The sequence below is a fragment of the Crinia signifera genome, chromosome 5 (assembly GCF_055691185.1).
Source record: "Crinia signifera chromosome 5, ASM5569118v1, whole genome shotgun sequence".
NCBI lineage: Eukaryota > Metazoa > Chordata > Amphibia > Anura > Myobatrachidae > Crinia > Crinia signifera.
Genome location: NC_139221.1, coordinates 25,701,122 through 25,724,200, shown reverse-complemented (window position 1 = coordinate 25,724,200; position 23,079 = coordinate 25,701,122). Strand labels below are relative to the sequence as shown.

Sequence of the window (23,079 nt, the reverse complement as noted above, 5' to 3'; positions counted from 1 at the left end):
ACATTTACACTTACTGTCGACCAATAGTGGTCAACCTTTTCACTGTTGACTTGGACACTGTGGACCCCCAACAACCTGTACCCGGTGTTGCTCAGAGCAGGGTTTGCGTCGCACCGTGATCATCAATAAACATTTGATATAATACAGATAGTAGAGAGTAAATTTAAAAGCGTGTGAGTATAAGAGAATATGTGTGGGAGAATAAAAAATACATGTTAAAATGTTTCATGGTGTTGGTGTTCAAGGTATGGAACTCGTTTCCATAGTTCATAGTAGAATAAGTATATTTCTCAAAAGCAGATTCTATGTACAGGCACAGGGCCAGATTCTCTAAGCTTCAAAAGTGATAAAATGGAGAGTGATAAACAGCCAGCCAATCAGCTCCTGTCTGACTTTTTCAAACACAGTCTGTGACATGGCAGGTAGGAGCTGATTGGCTGGCTGTTTATCACTCTCCATTTTATTACTTTTGAAGCTTAGACAATCTAGCCCACAATCCTTTACAGGGTTATGATATGTTCTAGTTATCAGCCCACCAAAATGTCCAAACAACATACCAGTAATGTCAGCATCATAAGTTGTGCCTCCTGGACAGAGCAACAATTGAATTGCTCCATTGTGTACCATCTAGTGTGCACAACACTTGAATCCCCCCTGTAGACTTTCTGTAGCCTATAGAGTAGACTGAATGAAAATGTGACTGTACGCCATACTTGCCTACTTTTTGAGTCTCCTCTCCAGGAGAAGCCCAGAGAGGAGACTCTCTGCAGCACTTCCGGGAGTGGGGGTGGAGCTTGATGTCTCTAAGCCCTGCCCCCATTACAGTAAATGCCATGATTCGTGGCTTTTCTGGAGGGGCCAAAATGGAGCGATCCTTGTTATTTTAGCACCGCCCCTCCCTGAAGAGCCGTGAATGCCGGTATTTTATCAGAGGAGGGGGCTGGGCGGGGAAGGGGGGGTCTGATGCGGCTGGACAGGAATGCGGGAGGCTTGCCCACCCTTCTGGGGGGCCAGGAGGGGGACCCAATTTGGTACTTGATTCCTAGCACGGCGCCCACTAAGTTAATTGCTTAGTGGGCTATTCTTGATAGGAAAATCGCATGGGCCATTTTAGTGCGATGCGATGCAATTTTTTTAATGTCATTTATTCACTGCTCTGTATGCCCCAGGGAATCGCATCGCACCTCCCGTAAAATCGCATGCGATTGCATGTTATAGGGTGTGCTATGCCATTACATTAGCTATACAATAATATGATTGTATGACATACAAAAAAGTTTTAGACACCCCCCCCACTATCCATGCCACCCCGAAGCGTGGAGAGCGCAGCAAGCCCCGCGAGGGGCGGCGGTACGCGTCCTCCGACGTTTTCATACCCCCACTATCCACATCGGTGTGGAGTTGATTCTATATAGTGTGGCGAGCGCAGTGAGCCACCGAGCCTGAAGCGTGGTGAGCGTAGCGTGCCCCGCGAGGGGATGAGTAATACATGTAAAGTAATCCGCGTGCGCTCGCCACGCTTCGGGCTCGGTGGCTCGCTGCGCTAGCCACACTATATAAAATCAAGTCCACGCCGACGTGGATAGTGGGGGTATGAAAACATTGGAGGACGCGTTTCGCCGCCCTTCTCGGGGCTCACTGCGCACGCCACGCTTCGGGGTGGCGTGGATAGTGGGGGGGGGGTTGCATGTGATTTTGTGGGAGGTGCGATGCGAGACGATCCCCTGGGGCTAACAGAGCAGTGAATAAATTACATTAAAAAATTGCATCACATCGGCCCAAAATGGCCCATGCGATGCGATGTGATTTCACTACGTTAACGTACGTAGAAAATCTGGGTGCCGTGCTAGGAAACAAGTACCCCCAATTTTCAGGCGCCTCCCAGCCATTCCGGGTGGGTAGGTAAGTATACTACATACTTTGCAATCATTCTGGCTGCTAAAAAGCCCAGGGCACAAAGGGCCTGGCGGCGAGGTTCAGGCGATTACAGCGATTGCTGAATGTGCCCATTTTTTTGAAGTCTAGGGCATTCTGTACTTTTACACTGTGTTTTCCAGCACATTGCTAAATTCCTGAGACACATATGAAAACAGCACATCTGTGCAGAATACCCAGGCTCATTAATACAGCTGCACAAAGCACACAAAGGTCATTGTCCTACCTACTAGCATGTTTTTCCGCTCACTACATACAGTAGTTCTATGGAGAGGTGGAAGATTTATTCCTGATTATAAATCTTTTAAAAGTTACAAGTTGTTGCTTGTACAATGGTCATTACTTTGTACTTCCTATTGTCAATATTTCACAGGAAGGCTCTCTGTATTACGTAGTAAATGCCAGAATGTCCTCTGTATTGTATATAGATAACTAGAATAGACCCTGCATTATATATTTTTATTTTACATGCTTTCGCTGGGTCAACTTGGATTGGGTAAATGCTTGTTTATGCAATTGTACATGTTATAATTATTCATGCATATGTGCCAATGGTAATGTTGTAAATCTATTTTAGTTTGTTGCCCATTCATTATGTTGGCACTGTCAAAATCCCAATACGGTGAAAATGTCTAATGTAAAAATTGTCAATTTACATGTTTTTTCTTTGAAACCGATTTTCTCTTACTTCACAATCCAAGTTGTGGGGGGTCGCGGTACACTTACGATGACATAGAACACCCTCCACCCCCACACACACAAAAAAAGGGGTACTTGTTTCCTATCTGGGCGCCCACTAAGTTAATTGCGCACCATGCTATTCTCCGTAGAGAAATCGGATCGCATCGCATCGTACACATACACGATATTGAACGATGCGATGCGATGCGATCCGATTCGATTTCCCATAGGAAACAATGTTAAATGGCTCAATTTAGCCAAATTATCATAGGAACAATAGTAAATGGGCCAAAAACACCCCTGAACATTGAAATGTCCCCCCAAAAGTAGTTGACGCCACCCCGCCATCAACGTGAACCCGAAGCGTGGCGAGCGCAGCGAGCCCGCGAGGGGCGGCGGTACGCGTCCTCCGACCTTTTCATGCCCTACTATCCACGTCGGCGTGGAGTGAGAATAGAATAGTGTGGCGAGCGCAGCGAGCCACCGAGCCCGAAGCGTGGCGAGCGCAGCGAGCCCCGCGAGGGGACGCGGATACCTTCACAGGTAAACGCGTCCCTTCGCGGGCTTCCCAGGTGTCCGCGTCGCCCGCGAGGGGACGCGTATAACTGTGAAGGTATCCGCGTCCCCTCGCGGGGCTCGCTGCGCTCGCCACGCTTCGGGCTCGGTGGCTCGCTGCGCTCGCCACACTATTCTATTCTCACTCCACGCCGACGTGGATAGTAGGGCATGAAAAGGTCGGAGGACGCGTACCGCCGCCCCTCGCGGGCTCGCTGCGCTCGCCACGCTTCGGGTTCACATTGATGGCGGGGTGGCGTAAACTACTTTTGGGGGGACATTTCAATGTTCAGGGGTGTTTTTGGCCCATTTACTATTGTTCCTATGAGAATTTGGCTAAATTGAGCCATTTCACATTGTTTCCTATGGGAAATCGAATCGGATCGCATCGCATCGCATCGCATCGTTCAATATCGTGTATGTGTACGATGCGATGCGATCCGATTTCATTACGGTGCCGTACGTAGAAAACCTGGGCGCCCAGATAGGAAACAAGTACCAAAAAAGGACCTTTGGACATATTAACATTTTAAATGTCAGCATTTTATCTTTGCAGGCATATTGCTCAGGTCTGTATTTTGACTGTCTGCCAATGCTGTCGGTATTTTGACTGTCGGCATTTTGAATGTCGATAATCATACTGAACCCGCTCTGGTTTCCCTTCATGCTGCAAATACATACTGGTAAGTAACCTTAGGGCCTGATTCAGGTTCGCACACTATGCAGCGTACATTCCGTGCTTAGCGAGCTAGTAAACTCCCCCCGACAGGTGAGTGAATGCCTGCCCCCCCGCGCGAATGTCCCCACCGGCATGTGAATGTATGTGTACACTAACACATCTAGGGGCAGATTTATTAAGCTTGGAGAAGAGATAAACTGGAGATAAAGCGGAGAAAAGGTAAAAGGAGATAAAGCACCAGCCAATCAGCTGTGTTTGAAAAAGACAGTTGGGAGTTGATTGGCTGGTGCTTTATCTCCTTTTACCTTTTCTCCGCTTTATCTCCAGTTCATCTCTTCTCTAAGCTTAATAAATCTGCCCCCTATTCACATGCCGGTGTACGTGCGAAAAATCATTGGTTATTTGCCGACCATCAAATAATTTTTTTACATGTTGGCAAATAAAAGTCAGTCTTGGCCGACTTTCATTTACCAAAGACCTGGCCAAAGACGGGCCAGGCAATGACGTCATGTGACGCCAGCCGTCTGCCCCGAGCAGGGAACGCCACGCCAGTGTTCCCAGTTGAATGCCCAGCGTTTTTATGGGGATGCCTATAAAACGCTGGGCGTTCCCCTGATGACGCCCAGGCGTTTGCACAACGTATTTACGCCGGCTGGTATGCATGCGCAGACCTGCAACATCAGTCACTAGAACAAATTCGGTCCATACTGAGTGAGCCTGAATCAGGCCCTTAGTGCAGTGGCGTAACAATAGAGCTGCAGCGGTGGGGAGGCGCTGAGTAAATGCGGGCGACGGGGGTCTGCGTGGGCTATTGTTATGCTGCTGCCTGCTAGGACCTGTCTTACCCTGCAGCGGTGTCGGGGATGGGAGTCGGGACCCGCAGATCTGCTTGTCTGCATCCTGGCGCTCATTCTGGCTCCTTATGAAAAATGTCCCTCACAACATGTCCGCCCTCTTGCAGCAGACAGGTTTTGAGGATGGTAGAGGAGATGGCGGCCTCCTCTAGCATCCTTAAAAGTGGTCTGCTGTAAAGGGGTGACCATTTTGTGAGGGACGTTTTTTCATAAGGAGCCAGGCGGAGCGCCAGGACGCAGACAAGCAGATCTGCAGGTCCCGGCCACAGATGCGGAGGGGGATAAACTAGGGCAGGGGAAGTGGGGGTTCTTTACTGGAGGTGGAGGGCACCAAAATTTGCCTTTTCCCCACTGCCCTAGTGCCTATGTGTGTCCATATGAAGGGGATATAGATTGTAAGCTCCACTGGTGCAGGTACGGATGTGAATGCCTGAAGTATTTTCTGTGAAGCCCTGCAGAATATGTGTTGGTTATATAATTAACTGATAACTCACTCAAAGAGCTCCTGTGCCCCTGGTTTTTATGCCCCTCCTCTATGTCATACGCCGGTCAGGCCCATATTAAATAATAATCATTAGGAGACTTTCATCTAAATCACCAGCGATTATGTCAATGTTTTTCATATTTAGCACCGCTGGGCAGTAAACATAAGATGCTTTTATTCTGTGTATTTTCCATCCCCTCCAAGGAAGCGGCTTGGCTAATTGAACAAGCAGATGGAGGACTGAGCACTTCAGAGGGGAAGATTTACTGAGTCTTGATTACAGTCCAATCAGGACCACCTGTGGCGCATTCTCCAAAGCCTCTGGCCGGCTTAGACTCTTGTTTGCTGGATTATATCCAGGGGGAAAGGCTGCCCCGGCTTACTGCATAAGAAATAACAAACAGCCATTATGCAGCCCAGAGACAGGAGTAGAATGTTGTGCATGAGCCCAGATTTCTGTTGTGTAATAGGTATTAACAGCACCACTGCCATCTCTAAGCCCTGCGAACGTTGTCCAGAGGAAATACAGTACTGTAATTGTTGATCTTAAGGACGTGTTTCCACCTATTGTACAGCCCCATGATATGATAAGCTCTTTCTATAATCAATTTAACACTTGAAAATACATTTATCTAAGGCTCCGAATGTTCACAATTCTGAGAACGGACTGGTATCTGCTTCAAGAAGAAACATTTTCAGTTCCATGTGTTATTCTGAAAAATAATTACTTGTGTATCGTAAGTGGCTGATGGTAATAAGGGCTGGGAATTGTGTCTCGCAGAGGCTTAGCTGCAATGTGCTAATATTTCTTCCTATATCATTTTGTCATATTTATTTGATGATTAAATGCTCCCTATGTTATACTGTGGGGACGGGTGAGACGAATACCTGGCTAGAAACTAATCACATAAGCAACGTCTTCATGCCACCAGGTCATGCCTTTGTGTCACCAAAGCTTTGTCTTCACACCGTCCAAGCCACACCTTCATGTCATCCAAGATTCTCCTTCATGCCACCCAATCCATGCGTTTGTTTCATGCAAACTATGTCTTCATGCCATCCAAGCCACACCTTAATGCAACCCAAACTATGCTTTCCTGTCACCCAAGCCTTGCCTTGATGCCATCCAATCCATGCCTACATGCCATCCAAGCCACACCTTAATGTCACCCAAGCCTTGCCTTCGTGTCACCCAAGTCATGCCTTCATGCCATCCAATCCATGCCTTCATGCCATCCAATCCATGCCTTCATGCCATCCAATCCATGCCTTCATGTCATCCAAGCCATGCCTTCATGCCCCCCAAGCCATGCCTTCATGCCACCCAAGCCATGCCGTCATGTCACCCAAGTCATACCTTCATGCCATCCAATCCATGCCTTCATGCCACCCAAGACACACTTTAATGTCACCGAAGCCACACCTTAATGTCATCCAAGCCACACCTTCAAGTCACCCAAGCCATGCCTTCATGCCACCCAAGCCATGTCTTCATGTCACCCAATGGCTTGGATAACTTCATGCCATCCAAGCCATTGGAGGCACATGCACACCCCAGTCTATCCAAAACCACAAGCTAAAATCTGTTGACAGGTGTGGAAGAGAGTTTTTGGGAACTGGGAATGTGAAAGTATGCTAAGATAAATACAATCTTTTTGGTATATAAGGTACATTGCAAAGTATTTGTTATATGTATCTGTAAGGCAGTATTTTGATCCAGAACATTTTTGGTAGACAGATTTTTTTTTCTAGCCCAAGGTGGTGCTTCAAACACCCAGTGTGTGACCTAAATTGTGCATAGGAAGCATACGTATGTATGGACTCTCTCCCAAAGGAGAAGGGCACCGTTACTCCCCTAACCCCTTTCAGCCAAAATGCCCAAGAGGGGGAAAATAGGGATCTGCTCCTACCTAGGGTGTTTTTCAACCCCTTCCCCCAAGGAAGAGCAATCTACTCAGTCGCAGTGTTTCTCACAACAGCTTTTCGCTGTATCCCCATCAGAGGCTACGAACCTCCGGAATGGGAGCAATCTACTGGGAGGGACATCTAAGTCTCATAGGTATCCTTAGTGCTCTGGGGTGTTGAAAGCCACCAAAAACATGGACCCCCACAGACGCCTTCATAACATGGAAAGTACTGCCCAATTCGTCGAGGTAGCGGTATGAGTTGGTAAAAGATAAGAGTTTACAGCTATAATGGACTCAGTGAGACCAATAAAGTAGAACCCTATATATTCCTAAACCCCAGCTTTATACTCCTTGCTCACTGCCTCTCCCATCTGTGTCATCCCTGTATATCTCCTCCTCCCACATTGATTGTAAGCTCTAGCAGAGCCCTCTTCCCGTTTATACTTGTCTTACCTGACATATACTAACATTTCCTCACCACTACAAACACCTTTGGCTTCTTACATTATTGGCCTAATAAGGAGACCATTTATTATAGAGCATTAAAGTATCATCTGCTAAAGACTGTATAGAAGTTAGGCAACCATAAAGATTAATTTTCTGAAGAAATAGGAACATAGAACTAATTTATTTTCCAAAGAGATAATTTGATTACCGACACCAACTCCACCACACATGACAATGTCCAGGTCCACCACCACACAGGACTATATCTAGGTCCACCACCACATAGGACAATATCCAGGTCCACCACTACACATGACAATATCCAGGTCCACCACCACACATGACTATTAACAGGTCCACCACAACACATGACAATATCGAGGTCCACCACTACACATGACAATTTCCAGGTCCACCACCACACAGGACAATAGCCAGGTCCACCACTACACAGGACAATATCCAGGTTCACATGACAATATCCAGGTCCACCACTACACATGATAATATCCAGGTTCACCACCACACAGGACAATAGCCAGGTCCACCCCCACACATGACTATTAACAGGTCCACCACAACACATGACAGTATACAGGTCCACCACTACACATGACAATTTCCAGGTCCACCACCACACAGGACAATAGCCAGGTCCACCACTACACAGGACAATATCCAGGTTCACATGACAATATCCAGGTCCACCACTACACATGACAATATCCAGGTCCACCACCACACAGGACAAAAGCCAGGTCCACCATTACACAGGACAATATCCAGGTCCACCACTACAAATTTATTTTTTAAGCCTTTTGGTCAAGTCTGCTGTAGCCACAAACTATGCATGGCTTAAGAGGGTGGAGTTTTCATCGCACCATGTTGTTTACACTGCATACCATAGGATTCCCGGAGATATGGCACCAGTATTGCCAATTTATGGGTTGATGTAACTGTTTTTTGAATACCCAGATAATATGTAAAAACATGTGCACGTCCCCCCCCCCCACCATGGGACGCTCACGACCCTGGACGGGATGCAAAAATAGGGACGGTTCCACAAAAAAAATCAAAACAATTGGGAGGTATGTATTATGCCACACACTGCAGTGCCCAACACATTATGCCACACACCACAATGCCCCTGCTACAATATGCTGCACACAATGTCCCACAGTAATGCTTCTGATAATTGTTAATTACCTGCTTATTGCCTGGGGTCAATGCTTGTTGCCAAGGGTTAATGTTCATTGCCAAGGAGACAATGCTTTTTGCCAAGGGTTAATTATTTATTAACAGTTTCTTATACAGCGCACATATTATTCAGCGCTTTACAGAGAATTTTTGAACATTCACATCAGTCCCTGCCCCAGTGGAGCTTACCACATGTACACTCACAGGCATTCTAGTGTTAATTTGTCGGGAGCCAATTAGCTCACCAGTATATTTTTGGATTGTTGTAGGAAACCAGAGTACCCAGAGGAAACCCATGCAAGTACAGGGAGAATATTAAAAACTTCACACATTTAGAGCTATGGTGGGAATCGATCCCATGACCTCAGTGCTGTGAGGCAGTAATGCTAACCATTACACCATCCATACTGCCCCAGCTCATTGCCAGGGGTTAATGCTCATTGCCAAGGGGACTGACGCTAGAGATTATATTTGATTTTTAGCATCTGATAGGGAGAGCAGCACTGCTGCATTTCCCAGAATTTCCAGGAACACATAGCACTGTGCTGCCTGTCAGAAGCTAGAGGTCGGTAACCTTCTGTCGGTACTATAAGGCTGTTCGGGAGCCTCCTCGTTTCCCATGGCAGTGGCCCGGCGGATGGGGCTGGGGCCCCGCTCCAGGCTGGACATGCTGCGGAACCTGCTGACGGGGCTGGTCAGACATGAGCGTATAGAGACAACTTTGGCCCGTGCGGACGAGCTGCGCTTCTATGCCAACAAGATCATCGATTATGCGAAATGTGGCGATACAGATCCGAAAGCCATGAAGATGGCGGATTTCTGGCTGACGGAGAAGGATCTCATTCACAAGTTTTTTAAGGCCCTGGCTCCCTGCTACAGTTCAGATAACGGCAACTATGTAACGGTGCTCCAGATACCGACCCGAGAGCAAATGAACATTGCCAAGATGGCTGTCATAGAATACAAAGGAAACCCGCTCCCACCCCTACCAGTCCATAAGAAGAACAACGAAAAGAGCCTTGTAAACCAGCTGTTGTTGGGCTATCGCCTAGAAAATGCTCTGCCAACATCTGCGTAGGCCTCAGATAACATCCTGTCGCCCAGGAGATTATAATTTTTTGGAGGGGGGGGGGGGGGGGGTGGTGTTATTCCATTCATCCTGTGTTCACTCCTCGCCCACCCGGACATGTTTATTTCCTCATTAATAAAGCTATATTCCCCCCCCCCCCCAAAAAAAAAAAAAAAAAAAAAAAGAAGCTAGAGGTCAAATATGATCTCTAGCATCTGTCTCCTCTGAGGTGTGCAGGGTATGGAGGCGGAGGAGTGTGGGGGAAGGCGGTGCACGGCAGAGGTGGCGGGCAATGGTCGAGCTTCCGGTAGCTCACGAGCAACGGGTTGGTGACCACTACTCTAGGTGATATAATGAGCACTATCGCTCATTTTTGTACTTCTGAGTAATATAATTTATTATATCATCCCGTGTGCTATGCCTCCAAGGACGAATGACGCATGCTCCCATGGGTTGTTAACCTTCTCCGTCATCTCTGCATGTACAGACGAGGGGCAGATTGTTATTAAGGGCTCCTGCTCTGCACACCGCCGTCACTCCCCTCCATGCCGGCATCAGAAAGTTTGTATACACTTGCCAATGCCAAAACCCTGCAGGTCCTATCAGCCACATTATTCTCTAGGGGTGTATGCACATATAGGAGGTATTCAATCTTCACTGCTATTTCCAACAGCGTTGAAGACGCAGCTCGACAGAACGGATCCAACTTTTAAATCAGCCAGGCCCGTTTTGCCAAACACAGCCATGGATTGTTGAGTTCACGGACGGATCTCGGCAATCCACGGCTGTTTTTACAGACACGCCCCCTCTTCACCGCTCGACAGGTGGAACATTGAATTTCGCCTGATAGTAACCTGGCAAGTTGCCCGAAAACGGGGCAGGATTCCGACAGCAGGAATTCAGGATGGAATACCCCCCTAATACCCGGTGGGATTTCCACTATTTTTCTTTTCAATTTGGCTTCTATAAGCATCAAAATTGAATGCACATTGAATGCTTTTAGCAGCATTCGATGGAGATTCAATCCCAACACATGTTCATGTATTGTGGTAATTGAAAAGAAAAAATAGTATTGCCAGGCAAGACCATATAGGACAAATCTAATCAAAATCTAATTGAATTCCACATCGAACCCTGTGTACCTACTATAAGTCATTGTTTTAGTGTTTTTGCTTATTTGTCTATGTATTCAGTTAGGCGCTGCAGAACCCTAGTGGCGCCATATAAATAGGCAATATTAATAAATAATATTACCAGATCTGAAACTAGTCATAGCTTGATACTGCAGCATACCCACACAAATAGCCTAACACATGCATCTGTGGCTACAGGCGGTACAGCCTATACAATGTGACAGCAGGCAGGAATTCAGTCATGTATAGTATGCCATAAATGTCAATTATACCACATACCAGGGGCTTACAGGTGCATGCCCAGAAATACTCTCTGCATTCTCGGAATGTTCCTCCGTGACCTGCACATAATTAACTTTTACCGGTTTCTTTTTAATAGTAGAACATACACTTTTGTAGCAACTTTAAATAGCAATGAAATCCCTCCCCCACCCATCCATCTCCCCATGGCAGATGCACTACCCATTCTGTGCAACACGGAGAGTTAAATAACCAGGTACAATGTCTGACAAGACACAGACAGATGTCAAATTGTAAATATATTACATTCTGGAGGTCATAAAGCGTGCAGGCAGTGCCAAACTTGTGCAGGTTTTTCTGGTAATGTGCGTGAAAAGGAAGCTCATAGGCCCTTATTCTAGTTGACTCTTTCGGATGTGCGGTGCGTTCAGAAATGACCGAACGCACCGCACATCAGAACGGCAGAGAACACACGCCTACATGTCTTCCGCATTCGTTCGGACTTCCACAGAAGAGGGAGTGTCTTCGGACTGCATCCACACGTCCGTGTGTGGTCGGACCTCAAAGATTTAGCACGGTCTTACTGCGTCCGAAAGGACGGGAAGCTGACCGTACGCACCGAGTTGGCGTTTTTGCGCCCACCTCAAATATATTCGGAAGTCATGCTTCACCCACATTATTTATTTATTAACAGTTTCTTATATAGAGCAGCATATTCCGTTGCGCTTTACAAAGGGGACAGTGATACAACAAAACAGGGTATTTACAGACAGTCAAAATGTACACACTTATCCAATTAGGCTAACTTGTACCATATATATTACTTTTGATTTAAATCAATTACTTCCTAATTGAGACTTAAACACATTACTTCCAATTGAGATTAACCCTTACATCATGTTAAATTGCATTATTCCATTGTAGCACATTTACCTGTGTTTATGTGTGAATACTATATATTAATTGCAAGCACAAATAATTTACTAATTGTGAATAACACATAATAAATGTTAAATGCCTACAGTTGTAAACACAGTATGTGTGTAAATCATTATGCACACTGCCTAACGTTAGGTTTTTGAATACTAATCTAGTTTTGTGTCATGCAGTGAATTGGTCACTATAATAAAGCTATATCGCTGTACACACACACACACACCACCAACATGTATTCATTACCCTTCACTTTCTTACACTTTATGCAATCACACATCTCTATACAGTATCTACCTTTTGCGAGTTACATAAATATATTACACAATATCCAAAAATACTGTTTCATTCCACAAGAACACAGACACAGAACACACAGACACAGAACACACAGACAACTTCTAACTGTAATCAAATATTTATTTAAACAAACAAAAGAAAAAAAATTTAAGTCAGAATGTCGATGAGGTCCTGCACATCCTGCGCCATCATGAGGAGGTGCTCCCTCATCCTCTGCAGTATCCCTCGGACGCCCTCGTGGACTTGTCTCTGGTAATCTGTGGGCATGTTAAAGGGGGTTCAACATTACTCTTGATATTCATGTATACATTTACTACTTTGATGCATAAACTATGTCAAAATGACCTAGAGCAGGCATTCCCAACCACGGTCCTCAAGGCACACCAACAGTGCAGGTTTTGTAGATATCCAGGTTTGAGCACAGGTAACTTAATTAGTATCTGAGGGATTCTGATTAAACCATCTGTGCTGAAGCCTGGATATCACTAAAACCTGCACTGTTGGTGTGCCTTGAGGACCGTGGTTGGGAATGCCTGACCTACAGCATCAAAACTCTTAGATACACACAATTACATAGGGTACTGCTTTCAACATGTAACTAACTAATATGATGGTGACACACACACACACACACACAGTTGTTTACTGTATTAATTCTGTTGCTTATACAAGAAATTAACAATGTATGTTTCAAAAGCCCACCTAGCCTTGAATCGACTCCACGCCGACGTGGATGGTGGGGGTGTGGGGTCGTGGGACACGTACCGCCGCCCCCCGCTGCGCTCGCCACGCTTCGTGTTCACGTTGATTGTGGCATTGACAATGGGGGGGATGGGGTTACTCAGCAATGTATCCATCTTTGCGGACGATACAAAACTGAGCAGAGTTGTTAAATCATCCGAAGAGGTCACCACACTTCAAAATGATCTTGACAATGTAGATGAGTGGTCAACAAAGTGGAAGATGAGGTTCAATGGACAAATGTAAGGTCATGCACCTTGGGAGATATAACCAGTGTGCTAGTTATAACCTAAGCGGGGATGAATTGGGTAATTCAGTACTCGAAAAGGATCTAGGAGTCCAAATAGACAGCAAACTGGGATGTAGTGTTCAATGTAATATAGCTACAAAAAAGGCCAACAAAATTCTAGTATGTATTAAAAGGGGCATGGAAACTAGGGACGCAAAAGTAATTATGCCTCTGTACAAATCATTGGTTAGACCGCACCTCGAATAGGGTGTACTATTCTGGGCCCCACACTATTAAAAGGACATCATAGAATTAGAAAAAACCCAAAGAAGAGCAACAAAGCTTATTAGGGAAATGGAGAATTTAAGCTACAAGGAAAGATTAAGCAATTTGGGACTATTTACAATAGAGAAGAGACATTTAAGGGGGTGACATGCTCAACATGTATAAATATATATGGGGCCAATATAAGGAATGGACAAACACCCTTTTTTCTGCTAGAAAGGAATCTAGGACACGAGTTTAGATTAGAAGAAAAAAGATTTTGTTCATCTAGAAGAAAAAATTTCTTTACAGTCAGAGCAGTCAAACTTTGGAACTCTCTTCCTGGACAAGTGGTGTCGGCAGACACTATAAATACGTTTAAAACAAGGTTGGATAAACATTTATTGGTTAAAAACATCCATGGGTACGAATAAGTAACATAATCTGTCTTTAATATATCAGAACATACTATACAACAAGGGATAAACTATTATAAACATAGGTTGAACTAGATGGACGCAAGTCTTTATTCAGCCTCACCTACTATATGTAACTATTTAACCCCTGTCAAACTTGACAAGCCTTAGGTCAGCAATGTACTGTTAAGCTACTACCATTATAAGTACTTCTGTTTTTAAATAAATATCATCTATGTCAATGTAATGTGGTTAAGGTGTGGCTCTCATTTCCATCCTTTCATTACTCCACAGTAACCTATGTGTGATGTTGTTGCTGCTGGTGAAGGGTAATAGCAGCAGGGATTACAAATTTATATCCAACAGTCTAATAGATACATTGGTTAATATTGTTGTTTTCTGCCAATACCCTGGGTTTTAATTGTGTTTAGACACAAATAATTATTGAACAATGACCACCATACTCCATAGTCCATAGTGTACTTTACAATACATAACAAATACCGCTAATCAAGTACATGCAGCATAATGTATACTTACCACTTTCACCATCGTCTGGACCCATTTCTCCAGGCTGGTTGGTGGGTGGTGGGAGTGGGGTTTGGGTTGGAGGAGGGTAGGGGGGTGGAGAAGGCAGGCTGAAGGTTGAGGTTTGGGAGTGGGTCGGGGATTGGTCGTGGGTAGGGGAATGGGCCTCTTCCGGAATGGCCCCTTGGTCACAGGCCTGTGCTGCTCTTTCACGTGCTGTGTATATATGATCCAATTGAGCAATGGATGAGGGTAAAAAAAAAAGGGACAAACTTAGTATCCATATATAATACTTTGTAATGACTGTATGTCAATTATCAAGCATCACACAGATGTTATATTAAATTCAAAAAAATATTGACACCCACTTATACTTTCATTTGTAGTTTTCATCATGGACAATTAAGTGCATACACAGGCGATTATGTCTTTAATGCTGAAATACTCACATCTTTGAATGCGGCGCCTCAAACCCTGGGCGACGGTCGTCCGCACGTTTGTGTGGGCGAATATTCTGCGCCGGGCAGCAACGTACGCCCGGCGCTTCTCCCTATTGGAGCCAGCCCTCCGCTGGTACTGAGTGGGTGGAGCCGCAAATGCCCTCAGCCCATGGACCATATACACCATTGCTGCTTCCGCAACCTAAAAAAAAAAAAAAAAACTACACCTAAGCAGAGAAAAGTACACAATAAACTTTACCAAATACATATGAAACCATACATACAGGTGATGGTCGGCTGGTTAGCTCCAGAAGATCCATAATGTTCTAAAATATGGAAAAAACATTGCACCTCACACACACACACAAGTGCTATATAAATATATCTAAGACGCATGTACTACATTTGCACTATTTAGCTAATATAGTGTAAAGATGTAGTTACTACAACCAGGGGCGGATTGGGGACTAAAAGTGGCCCTGGAAAATATCTGGAAGTGGCCTCACGTGGGCGGCACCAAATCAACATAAGGTGGAGCCTAATTGCAAGGGGTGTGCCCTAGCATGGAACAAGGCGTGCCCATTGCACATTACGCCAGGTACTGCCCATTACACATTATACCACACACTGTGATGCCATTACAAATTATACCGCAAGCCGTAATAGCTATTACACATTGTGCCACACACTGTAATGCCATTACACATTGTAACACACACTAATGCCTATTACACGTTATACCACACACCGTAATGCCCAGTACACAGTATACCACACACCTTAATGCGCATTACACATTATACCACAAACCGTAATGTCCAGTACATGTTATAACACACTGTAATGCCAAGTACATGTCATACCACACACCGTAATGCCCACTACATATTATGCAAGGAGTTTCATGGCAAAAGATGAATCTTCTCCTGTTGGAACAGGTTTTCCGGTACTTGTTTCCTATCTGGGCGCCCAGGATTTCTACGTACGGCACCGTAATGAAATCTGATCGCATCGCATCGTACACATACACGATATTGAACGATGCGATGCGATGCGATCCGATTCGATTTCCCATAGGAAACAATGTTAAATGGCTCAATTTAGCCAAATTATCATAGGAACAATAGTAAATGGGCCAAAAACACCCCTGAACATTGAAATGTCCCCCCAAAAGTAGTTGACGCCACCCCGCCATCAACGTGAACCCGAAGCGTGGCGAGCGCAGCGAGCCCGCGAGGGGCGGCGGTACTCGTCCTCCGACCTTTTCATGCCCTACTATCCACTAGGGCGTGGAGTGAGAATAGAATAGTGTGGCGAGCGCAGCGAGCCACCGAGCCCGAAGCGTGGCGAGCGCAGCGAGCCCCGCGAGGGGACGCGGATACCTTCACAGTTATACGCGTCCCCTCACGGGCTTCCCAGGTGTCCATGGCGACGCGGACACCTGGGAAGCCCGCGAAGGGACGCGTTTACCTGTGAAGGTATCCGCGTCCCCTCGCGGGGCTCGCTGCGCTCGCCACGCTTCGGGCTCGGTGGCTCGCTGCGCTCGCCACACTATTCTATTCTCACTCCACGCCCTAGTGGATAGTAGGGCATGAAAAGGTCGGAGGACGCGTACCGCCGCCCCTCGCGGGCTCGCTGCGCTCGCCACGCTTCGGGTTCACGTTGATGGCGGGGTGGCGTCAACTACTTTTGGGGGGACATTTCAATGTTCAGGGGTGTTTTTGGCCCATTTACTATTGTTCCTATGATAATTTGGCTAAATTGAGCCATTTAACATTGTTTCCTATGGGAAATCGAATCGGATCGCATCGCATCGTTCGATATCGTGTATGTGTACGATGCGATGCGATCAGATTTCTCTACGGAGAATAGCATGGTGCGCAATTAACTTAGCGGGCGCCCAGATAGGAAACAAGTACCGGTTTTCCCGCAGTAGCATAATAGGTACTTGTGTATTATCACTGCGCCCATCACATACCTTAATTAGTGGTATGCGATGCGATTTTAGGGTCAAAACACATTGTACAAGCACCCTGATGGGTGATTACTATGTTTAATGCACCCCCATTGTTAACGACACCCCCACTATCAACGCCAACCCAAAGCGTGGCAAGCGCAGCGAGCCCACGAGGGGTGGTGGAATGCGTCCTCCAACCTTTTCATACCCCCACTATCCACGTTGGCGGATGAAACAGTCATGAAACAGCTGATATTCAAATATCATAACGTTATGACGTTATGATATTTGAATATCAGCTGTTTCATGACTTACGAGTACCAGCTCCGGCCATTATTTAAACGTGAACACCAGAGAAGTTTCCCTCTTATACGAGTGAAAACTGTCTTAACGGATTGATCACGTGTATTACCCCTGAAGAAGTCCCTTCGGGAAGAAACGCGTAGGGTATCTCAGACCAACTACATCTATGGTCAAACCAGGAATTAATACACCTTTGTGAAGACAATCATCGGAAAACTTCTGTTTGTTGTATTTTATACGTTTTATTGTTTGGAATAAACATTTTCAATTTTAATGTGTTGTTGGTGAAACACATCGAAGTGCACCTCTACACTTTTCATTATATATATATATATATATATATATATATATATATATATATATATATATATATATATATATATATATATATATATATATATATATATATATATATATATATATATATATATATATATATATATATATATAAAGCTGTCATCTATTAGAATGAACTTAGGTCTACAGTCATTAGGTCGACCCCACTAGGTCGACTGGCAGGAAGGTCGACCTGACTTAAGGTCGACATGGGCCAAGGTCGACATGACTTAAGGTCGAATTTGCATAAAGGTCGACTTGAGGAAGGTCGACTGGACATAAGATCGACATGAGGTTTTTCACTGTTTTATGAGCCGACATGTGCCGACAGGCGGTATTTCATGCCCTACCATCCACTAGGGCGTGGAGGAGGTTATTAAAGCTGTGGCGAGCGAAGCGAGCCACCGTGCCCGATGCATTGCGAGCGATGCGAGGGTCCGATTCTCATTGCCAACTGTGTCCATGTCGACATTCAGATAAAAAAACAGTGAAAAACCCATGTCGACCTTATGACCAGTCGACCTTCCTCATGTCGACATTTATGCAAATTCGACCTTAAGTCATGTCGACCTTGGCCCATGTCGACCTTAAATCAGGTCGACCTTCCAGCCAGTCTACCTAATGGGGTCGACCTAATGACTGTAGCCCTAAGTTCATTCTGACAGATGTACCGATTCCGAATTTTCAAAAACGTATATTAGTGCAAAAATAGCATACCAACGTTTCGGGGCATAAGGTACCCCTTTGTCAAGGTGAATAGTGCAGTTACTGTTACTATTCACCTTGACAAAGGGGTACCTTATGCCCCGAAATGTTGGTATGCTATTTTTGCACTAATATAAGTTTTTGAAAATTCCCAGAGTGCCGCTGTCTGCTTCTTTGCCTACTCCTGCACAATTGTGTGTATATACATATACACACACACACACACATACTAGGTGATTCATCGCGCCCTACGGGCACTCCTCACACCATCGTAAGGGGCTCCGCCCCCTTAACCTGTGAACGGCTACCTAGGGGTGGGAGTGGGTGTATGTGAGGTTGGAGAGGGGCGGGTGTCGTGTTTTCACAGTTGAATGCGGGGGTGCTACATGTGACGTAGGGGTAGGTGTTGTGGTATTGTTGCAGGTGCTGGGGTGGTGTCGGTGGGGCAGATGCATGAGTGCTGCACTTGAGTGGGGGAGGGTGGATGTGCCGCAGGGGTTGGAATGGTGGGCTTGGGGTTGCCGTGGGTGAGGGACAGGGTCTGGCCCTAGTGTGGATGGGTGAGAAGCCGGTGCACGGCGCATGTAGCAGTGCACAGGGTGAAAGTTGCTATGAAGTAGGCTCTGAAGATAATCTGTTACTATGGAGGTGGATGGGGGTGTGCTGTGGGGGTGCAGTGGTGTTGAATGTGAGGGTGCATTTGGTGGGTGAGAGTCAGGTGTGCTAGTGTGGGTGTGGTAGTTGGGTGGGGTGGTGGTGGTGTTTGCGCGTGTGTACTGTGGGTGTGGGATGGGTGGGTGAAGTGGATGGGCGGGTAAAGATAATATGTTATTTTTGTGGTGGTATGCTGTAGATGTTTGAGGTGGGGCTGCGGTCATGTTGAAAGTGAGGGTGTATTGGGTAGGTGAGGGTTATGTGCAAGGGTTGGATGGTTGGGTGAAGGTGTTTGGGGGTTGTGTGGGTGGGGAGGGTGGGTTGTTTGGATACTGGCGTTGATTGCGATGCAGATGTGAGGGTGGGCCGTGGGGGTGGTGTTTTTGTTAGGTGATGGAGGGTCAGGTGTAGCATTTGGGTGGGGGATAGTGGGAGATGGTTGTGTCTGGGTGTGAGGGCAGTGTTGTAGTGGTGTTTGTGTGCTTAGGTGATGGATGGGGTGCGGGTGTGTTGTAGAAAGGGATAAGTCCGGTAGAGCGTGGGTTGTGGAGGTGTAATGAATGTGGTAATGGGGTGGGTGGGGTAGGGAACTCAGAGGTGGTGTGTGTGGGTTAGTGGCTGGTTTAGGGATACTGTGGGTGGTGTAGTTACAGGTTTCCGGTGTGGCTCGTGTGGGGTGCACTGAGGGAATGAGGGACAGGTGCGTTGGTGTTGTGAGTGCAGAGACGCTGAGGGGGGAGTTAGATAGAGGGCGAGGGCAGAGACGCTGAGGGGGGAGTTAGAGAGAGGAGGGGGGGGGAGTTAGAGAGAGGGTGAGGGAAGAGATGCTGAGGGGGCAGTAGTAGAGAGGGTGAGGGCAGAGGCGCGAGTTAGAGAGAGGGTGAGGGCAGAGACGCTGAGGGGGAGTTAGAGAGAGTGTGAGGGCAGAGACGGTGAGGGGGGGGGTTAGAGAAAGAGGGTAAGGGGGGAGACGCTTAGGGGGCAGTAGTAGAGAGGGTGAGGGCAGAGACGCTGAGGGGGCAGTTATATAAAGGGTGAGGGCAGAGACACTGAGGGGGGAGTTAGATAGAGGGTGAGGGTAGAGACTCTGAGGGTGGAGTTAGAGAGAGGGTGAGGGCAGAGAGGCTGAAGGGGGAGTAAGAGAGGGTGAGGGCAGAGACGCTGAGGGGGGAGTTAGAGAGAGGGTGAGGGCAGAGACGCTGAGGGGGGAATTAGAGAGAGGGTGAGGGCAGAGATGCTGAGGGGGAGTTAGAGAGAGAGTGAGGGTAGAGAGGCTGAGGGGGGAGTTAGAGAGAGGGTGAGGGCAGAGATGCTGAGGGGGGAATTAGAGAGAGGGTGAGGGTAGAGAGGCTGAGGGGGAGTTAGAGAGAGGGTGAGGGTAGAGAGGCTGAGGGGGAGTTAGAGAGAGGGTGAGGGTAGAGAGGCTGAGTGGGGAGTTAGAGAGAGGGTGAGAGTAGAGAGGCTGAGGGGGGAGTTAGAGAGAGGGTGAGGGCAGAGACGCTGAGGGGGGAGTTAGAGAGAGGGTGAGGGCAGAGACGCTGAGGGGGGAGTTAGAGAGAGGGTGAGGGCAGAGAGGCTGACTGATGGTGAATAAATAGGTGTGTGTAATGTAAAAAAAATGGACAAGAATAAAAAAAATGAAGCTCCCGCTGCGGTACCTTTAAGTTTTCCAGTGTATTCAGCTGCTGCCGTGACGGTAATACAGTGCGCTGTGAGCTGCTGCTTGGAGCCCCCCCCCCGGCTTACAGTGTGCAGTGCCGAGGGGGAGATGACAGAGGCGGGCGCTGGATGCACTAAAGATGCTGTATTAAGGCGCAACCCTCATGCGCGCTTGAGAAGGGGGGGAGGGGAGCCACCAGCCAGGGCTTAATTGCGCTGCAGCCTCGGACCATTTGCCGGTGGCTGCAGCGAGGCAGCAGAAGTGCAGGCAGGGCAGGAGGAAGCGGCAGCGGCGCATAAGCTGTGGCTGCTAGAAGGGGGGCAGAAGGAGAGCAGAACAGCTCTCTGGCAGACCGGCTGCATTAACCCCCCGCATACTGAGCTGTGCAGGGGGGTGCGGAGATGGGAACTGCAGGTGGGGAGATGCTGGAGTGAGATAGGGTAGGTTGGCGGGTGCGGGTGTCTGAAATTGCAGCAGTATGGGTATGGATGATGGGGGGTGGTGTGGTCGACGGTAAAGCAGGAGAGAGTGGAGTGCTATGGTGTGGGGCGGTGTTTGGGGTGTGCTTGGGTGGACATGGGGAGTAGCGGGCGAGGAGGGGGCGGGAGCTTGCTGTGTAGGACGTGGTAACACAGGTTCTGCAGTGTGGCTAATGGTGTACGGGCCTGTCAATCACCCGTGGAACCCCGCCCACCGTTAGCTACACTGCTTTTGAGTGACGGATCTGGCTAAATATATAACAGATATTTATATGACTGTTAGGGCTGTTTCACACAGTACGGTTCCTGCCGCACGGTGAAATCCCGTACGGCCAGGGAGCCGTGCCGCACTCAGCAGTTGTGAATGGACACTATTGTGTCCATTCACACGGGACGGCCACGGCCCGGCCGCACGGCTGCAGCCGGATCCCCCCACTGGAAGGGACGGCTGCCGGGCTGTGGCCATCCCTGCCATTATAAAATTCTGAGTGCGGCGCGGCTCCCTGGCCGTACGGGATTTCACCGTGCGGCAGGAACCGTACTGTGTGAAACAGCCCTTAGGGTCCAACCCGATGGAGTTTTATTGCTTAACATTTCAGGGTATCGCATCCTGTCGTCAGGGGGAAAGGTACCTTTACCTGACGATGGGGGTGCGATACCCCAGAACGTTGAGGCAATAAAACTCTTTTTGCAGTGCCGTGCTTGGTTCCCTTCAATTACAGAAATCGCAGGGGAAAGCAAGATATTGAGAATGCAGGGGAGAGAGCGATGGAGAGTGCAGGGGAGATGGTAAGAGAGAACACTGGGGAGAGAGAGGCTGCAGGGGAGATAGGAAGAGGGACAGCAGGGGAGGGGGAGATAGTGAAAGAGACCGCAGGGCAGAGGGAGAGAGGGAGAGATACCGCAGGGGAGTTATTAAGAGAGATAGCATAGGAGATGGTGAGAGATAAAGCCCGGGAGAGACAAAGAGAGGCCACATAGGAGTTAATGAGGGAGACAGCAGGGGAGATTGTGACTGAGGCAGAAGGGAAGAGGAGGAGAGTGATAGTGTGTACACACGGTAAGATTTGGCTTCCGATGTTCCCGATATAGGGAAAATCGGAAGCCAAATTGCATGCTTTTTTAATCGCATGCTCCCGTGTGAGCGCATATCGGCAGCCAGATAGAGAGGGCAGGAAAGACTATATAGTGCAGATCTGGACTATATAGTCTTAATTGTGGCCCTCTGGCATGCCGTGAGATGCGATCACATCGGGACTCGCATCTCATGGCAGGATCTGCCGTGTGTACACACCTTTAGAGAGACTGCAGGGGAGTTAGTGAGAGAGACAGTAGAGGAAATAGTGAGAGACAGCAACAGCTGAGAGATAGACTGCAGGAGTCAGGGAGTACCTTTTTGTTATGCTTTTCTCTGCTGTTGATGTCAGGTGCAGACATCTTTCTCCTGTTGATGTCAGCTGCAGCTGTCTCCTGTTGATGTCAGCTGCAGCCTTGCCTTCTCCCTCCTGTGCGGTGCTGGGGTTTCAGGAAGCAGGGACCAGGAAGAACAGAAGACGAGAGGAAGAGAGCTGGGGGCGGGGCTTCCTGGTGAGCTCGGCAGGAAGCTGAGGGGGGAGTTTCTGGGTCACTGTTTGCTGTCACTGTGCTGCTGCTGGCCCCCTTGTGCAGAATGCTTGACTTTGTCAGCCCAGCCACACAGAGTCTCCATCCACGGTGTCATAAGGCTGCCTATGCGTAGCAGTGCAGTCTTATCACAGAATGGTAATAACTGTGGACCTACAGGGCTTCCGTAGCCCTGAAGGTCCACAGTTTCCAGCAGTCTGTGATACAAACACGCTGCCGTGCATAGGCAGCCTTGTGACACTGGGTGGACTTCTCCTGTATGGTGAAGTGCCTGCAGCTGCTGATGGTGGCAGTCTACTATGATTGCAGCCGCAGGTGCAGAAACTACCA

The 23,079-nt window shown here is 47.5% G+C and overlaps 1 protein-coding gene and 1 pseudogene across 1 annotated transcript; one reads left to right on the top strand and one right to left on the bottom strand.

Moving 5' to 3' along the window:
* Positions 1-9,344: 9,344 nt before the first annotated feature.
* Positions 9,345-9,868, top strand: LOC146079395 (large ribosomal subunit protein bL17m pseudogene; annotated as a pseudogene).
* Positions 9,869-12,520: 2,652 nt separating this feature from the next.
* On the bottom strand, positions 12,521-22,847 carry LOC146079394 (uncharacterized). The gene is made up of 4 exons (XM_083186190.1): positions 22,519-22,847; positions 15,042-15,234; positions 14,605-14,808; positions 12,521-12,671 (listed from the first exon to the last, which is right to left on the bottom strand). Exons 1-4 carry the CDS (start codon positions 22,561-22,563, stop codon positions 12,562-12,564), a joined length of 552 nt encoding a protein of 183 aa, XP_083042316.1. The 5' UTR covers positions 22,564-22,847; the 3' UTR covers positions 12,521-12,561.
* Between the last annotated feature and the right edge of the window lie 232 nt (positions 22,848-23,079).

Excerpts from the sequence above, each read along its gene's own strand:
- LOC146079394 (XM_083186190.1), bottom strand. The coding sequence starts at position 22,563 with ATGTCTGCACCTGACATCAACAGCAGAGAAAAGCATAACAAAAAG. Across the intron at positions 15,235-22,518 it reads GAGAAAAGCATAACAAAAAG|GTTGCGGAAGCAGCAATGGT; the intron begins GTACTCCCTGAC and ends TTTTTTTTTTAG. Across the intron at positions 14,809-15,041 it reads GAGGCGCCGCATTCAAAGAT|CACGTGAAAGAGCAGCACAG; the intron begins GTGAGTATTTCA and ends ATATATACACAG.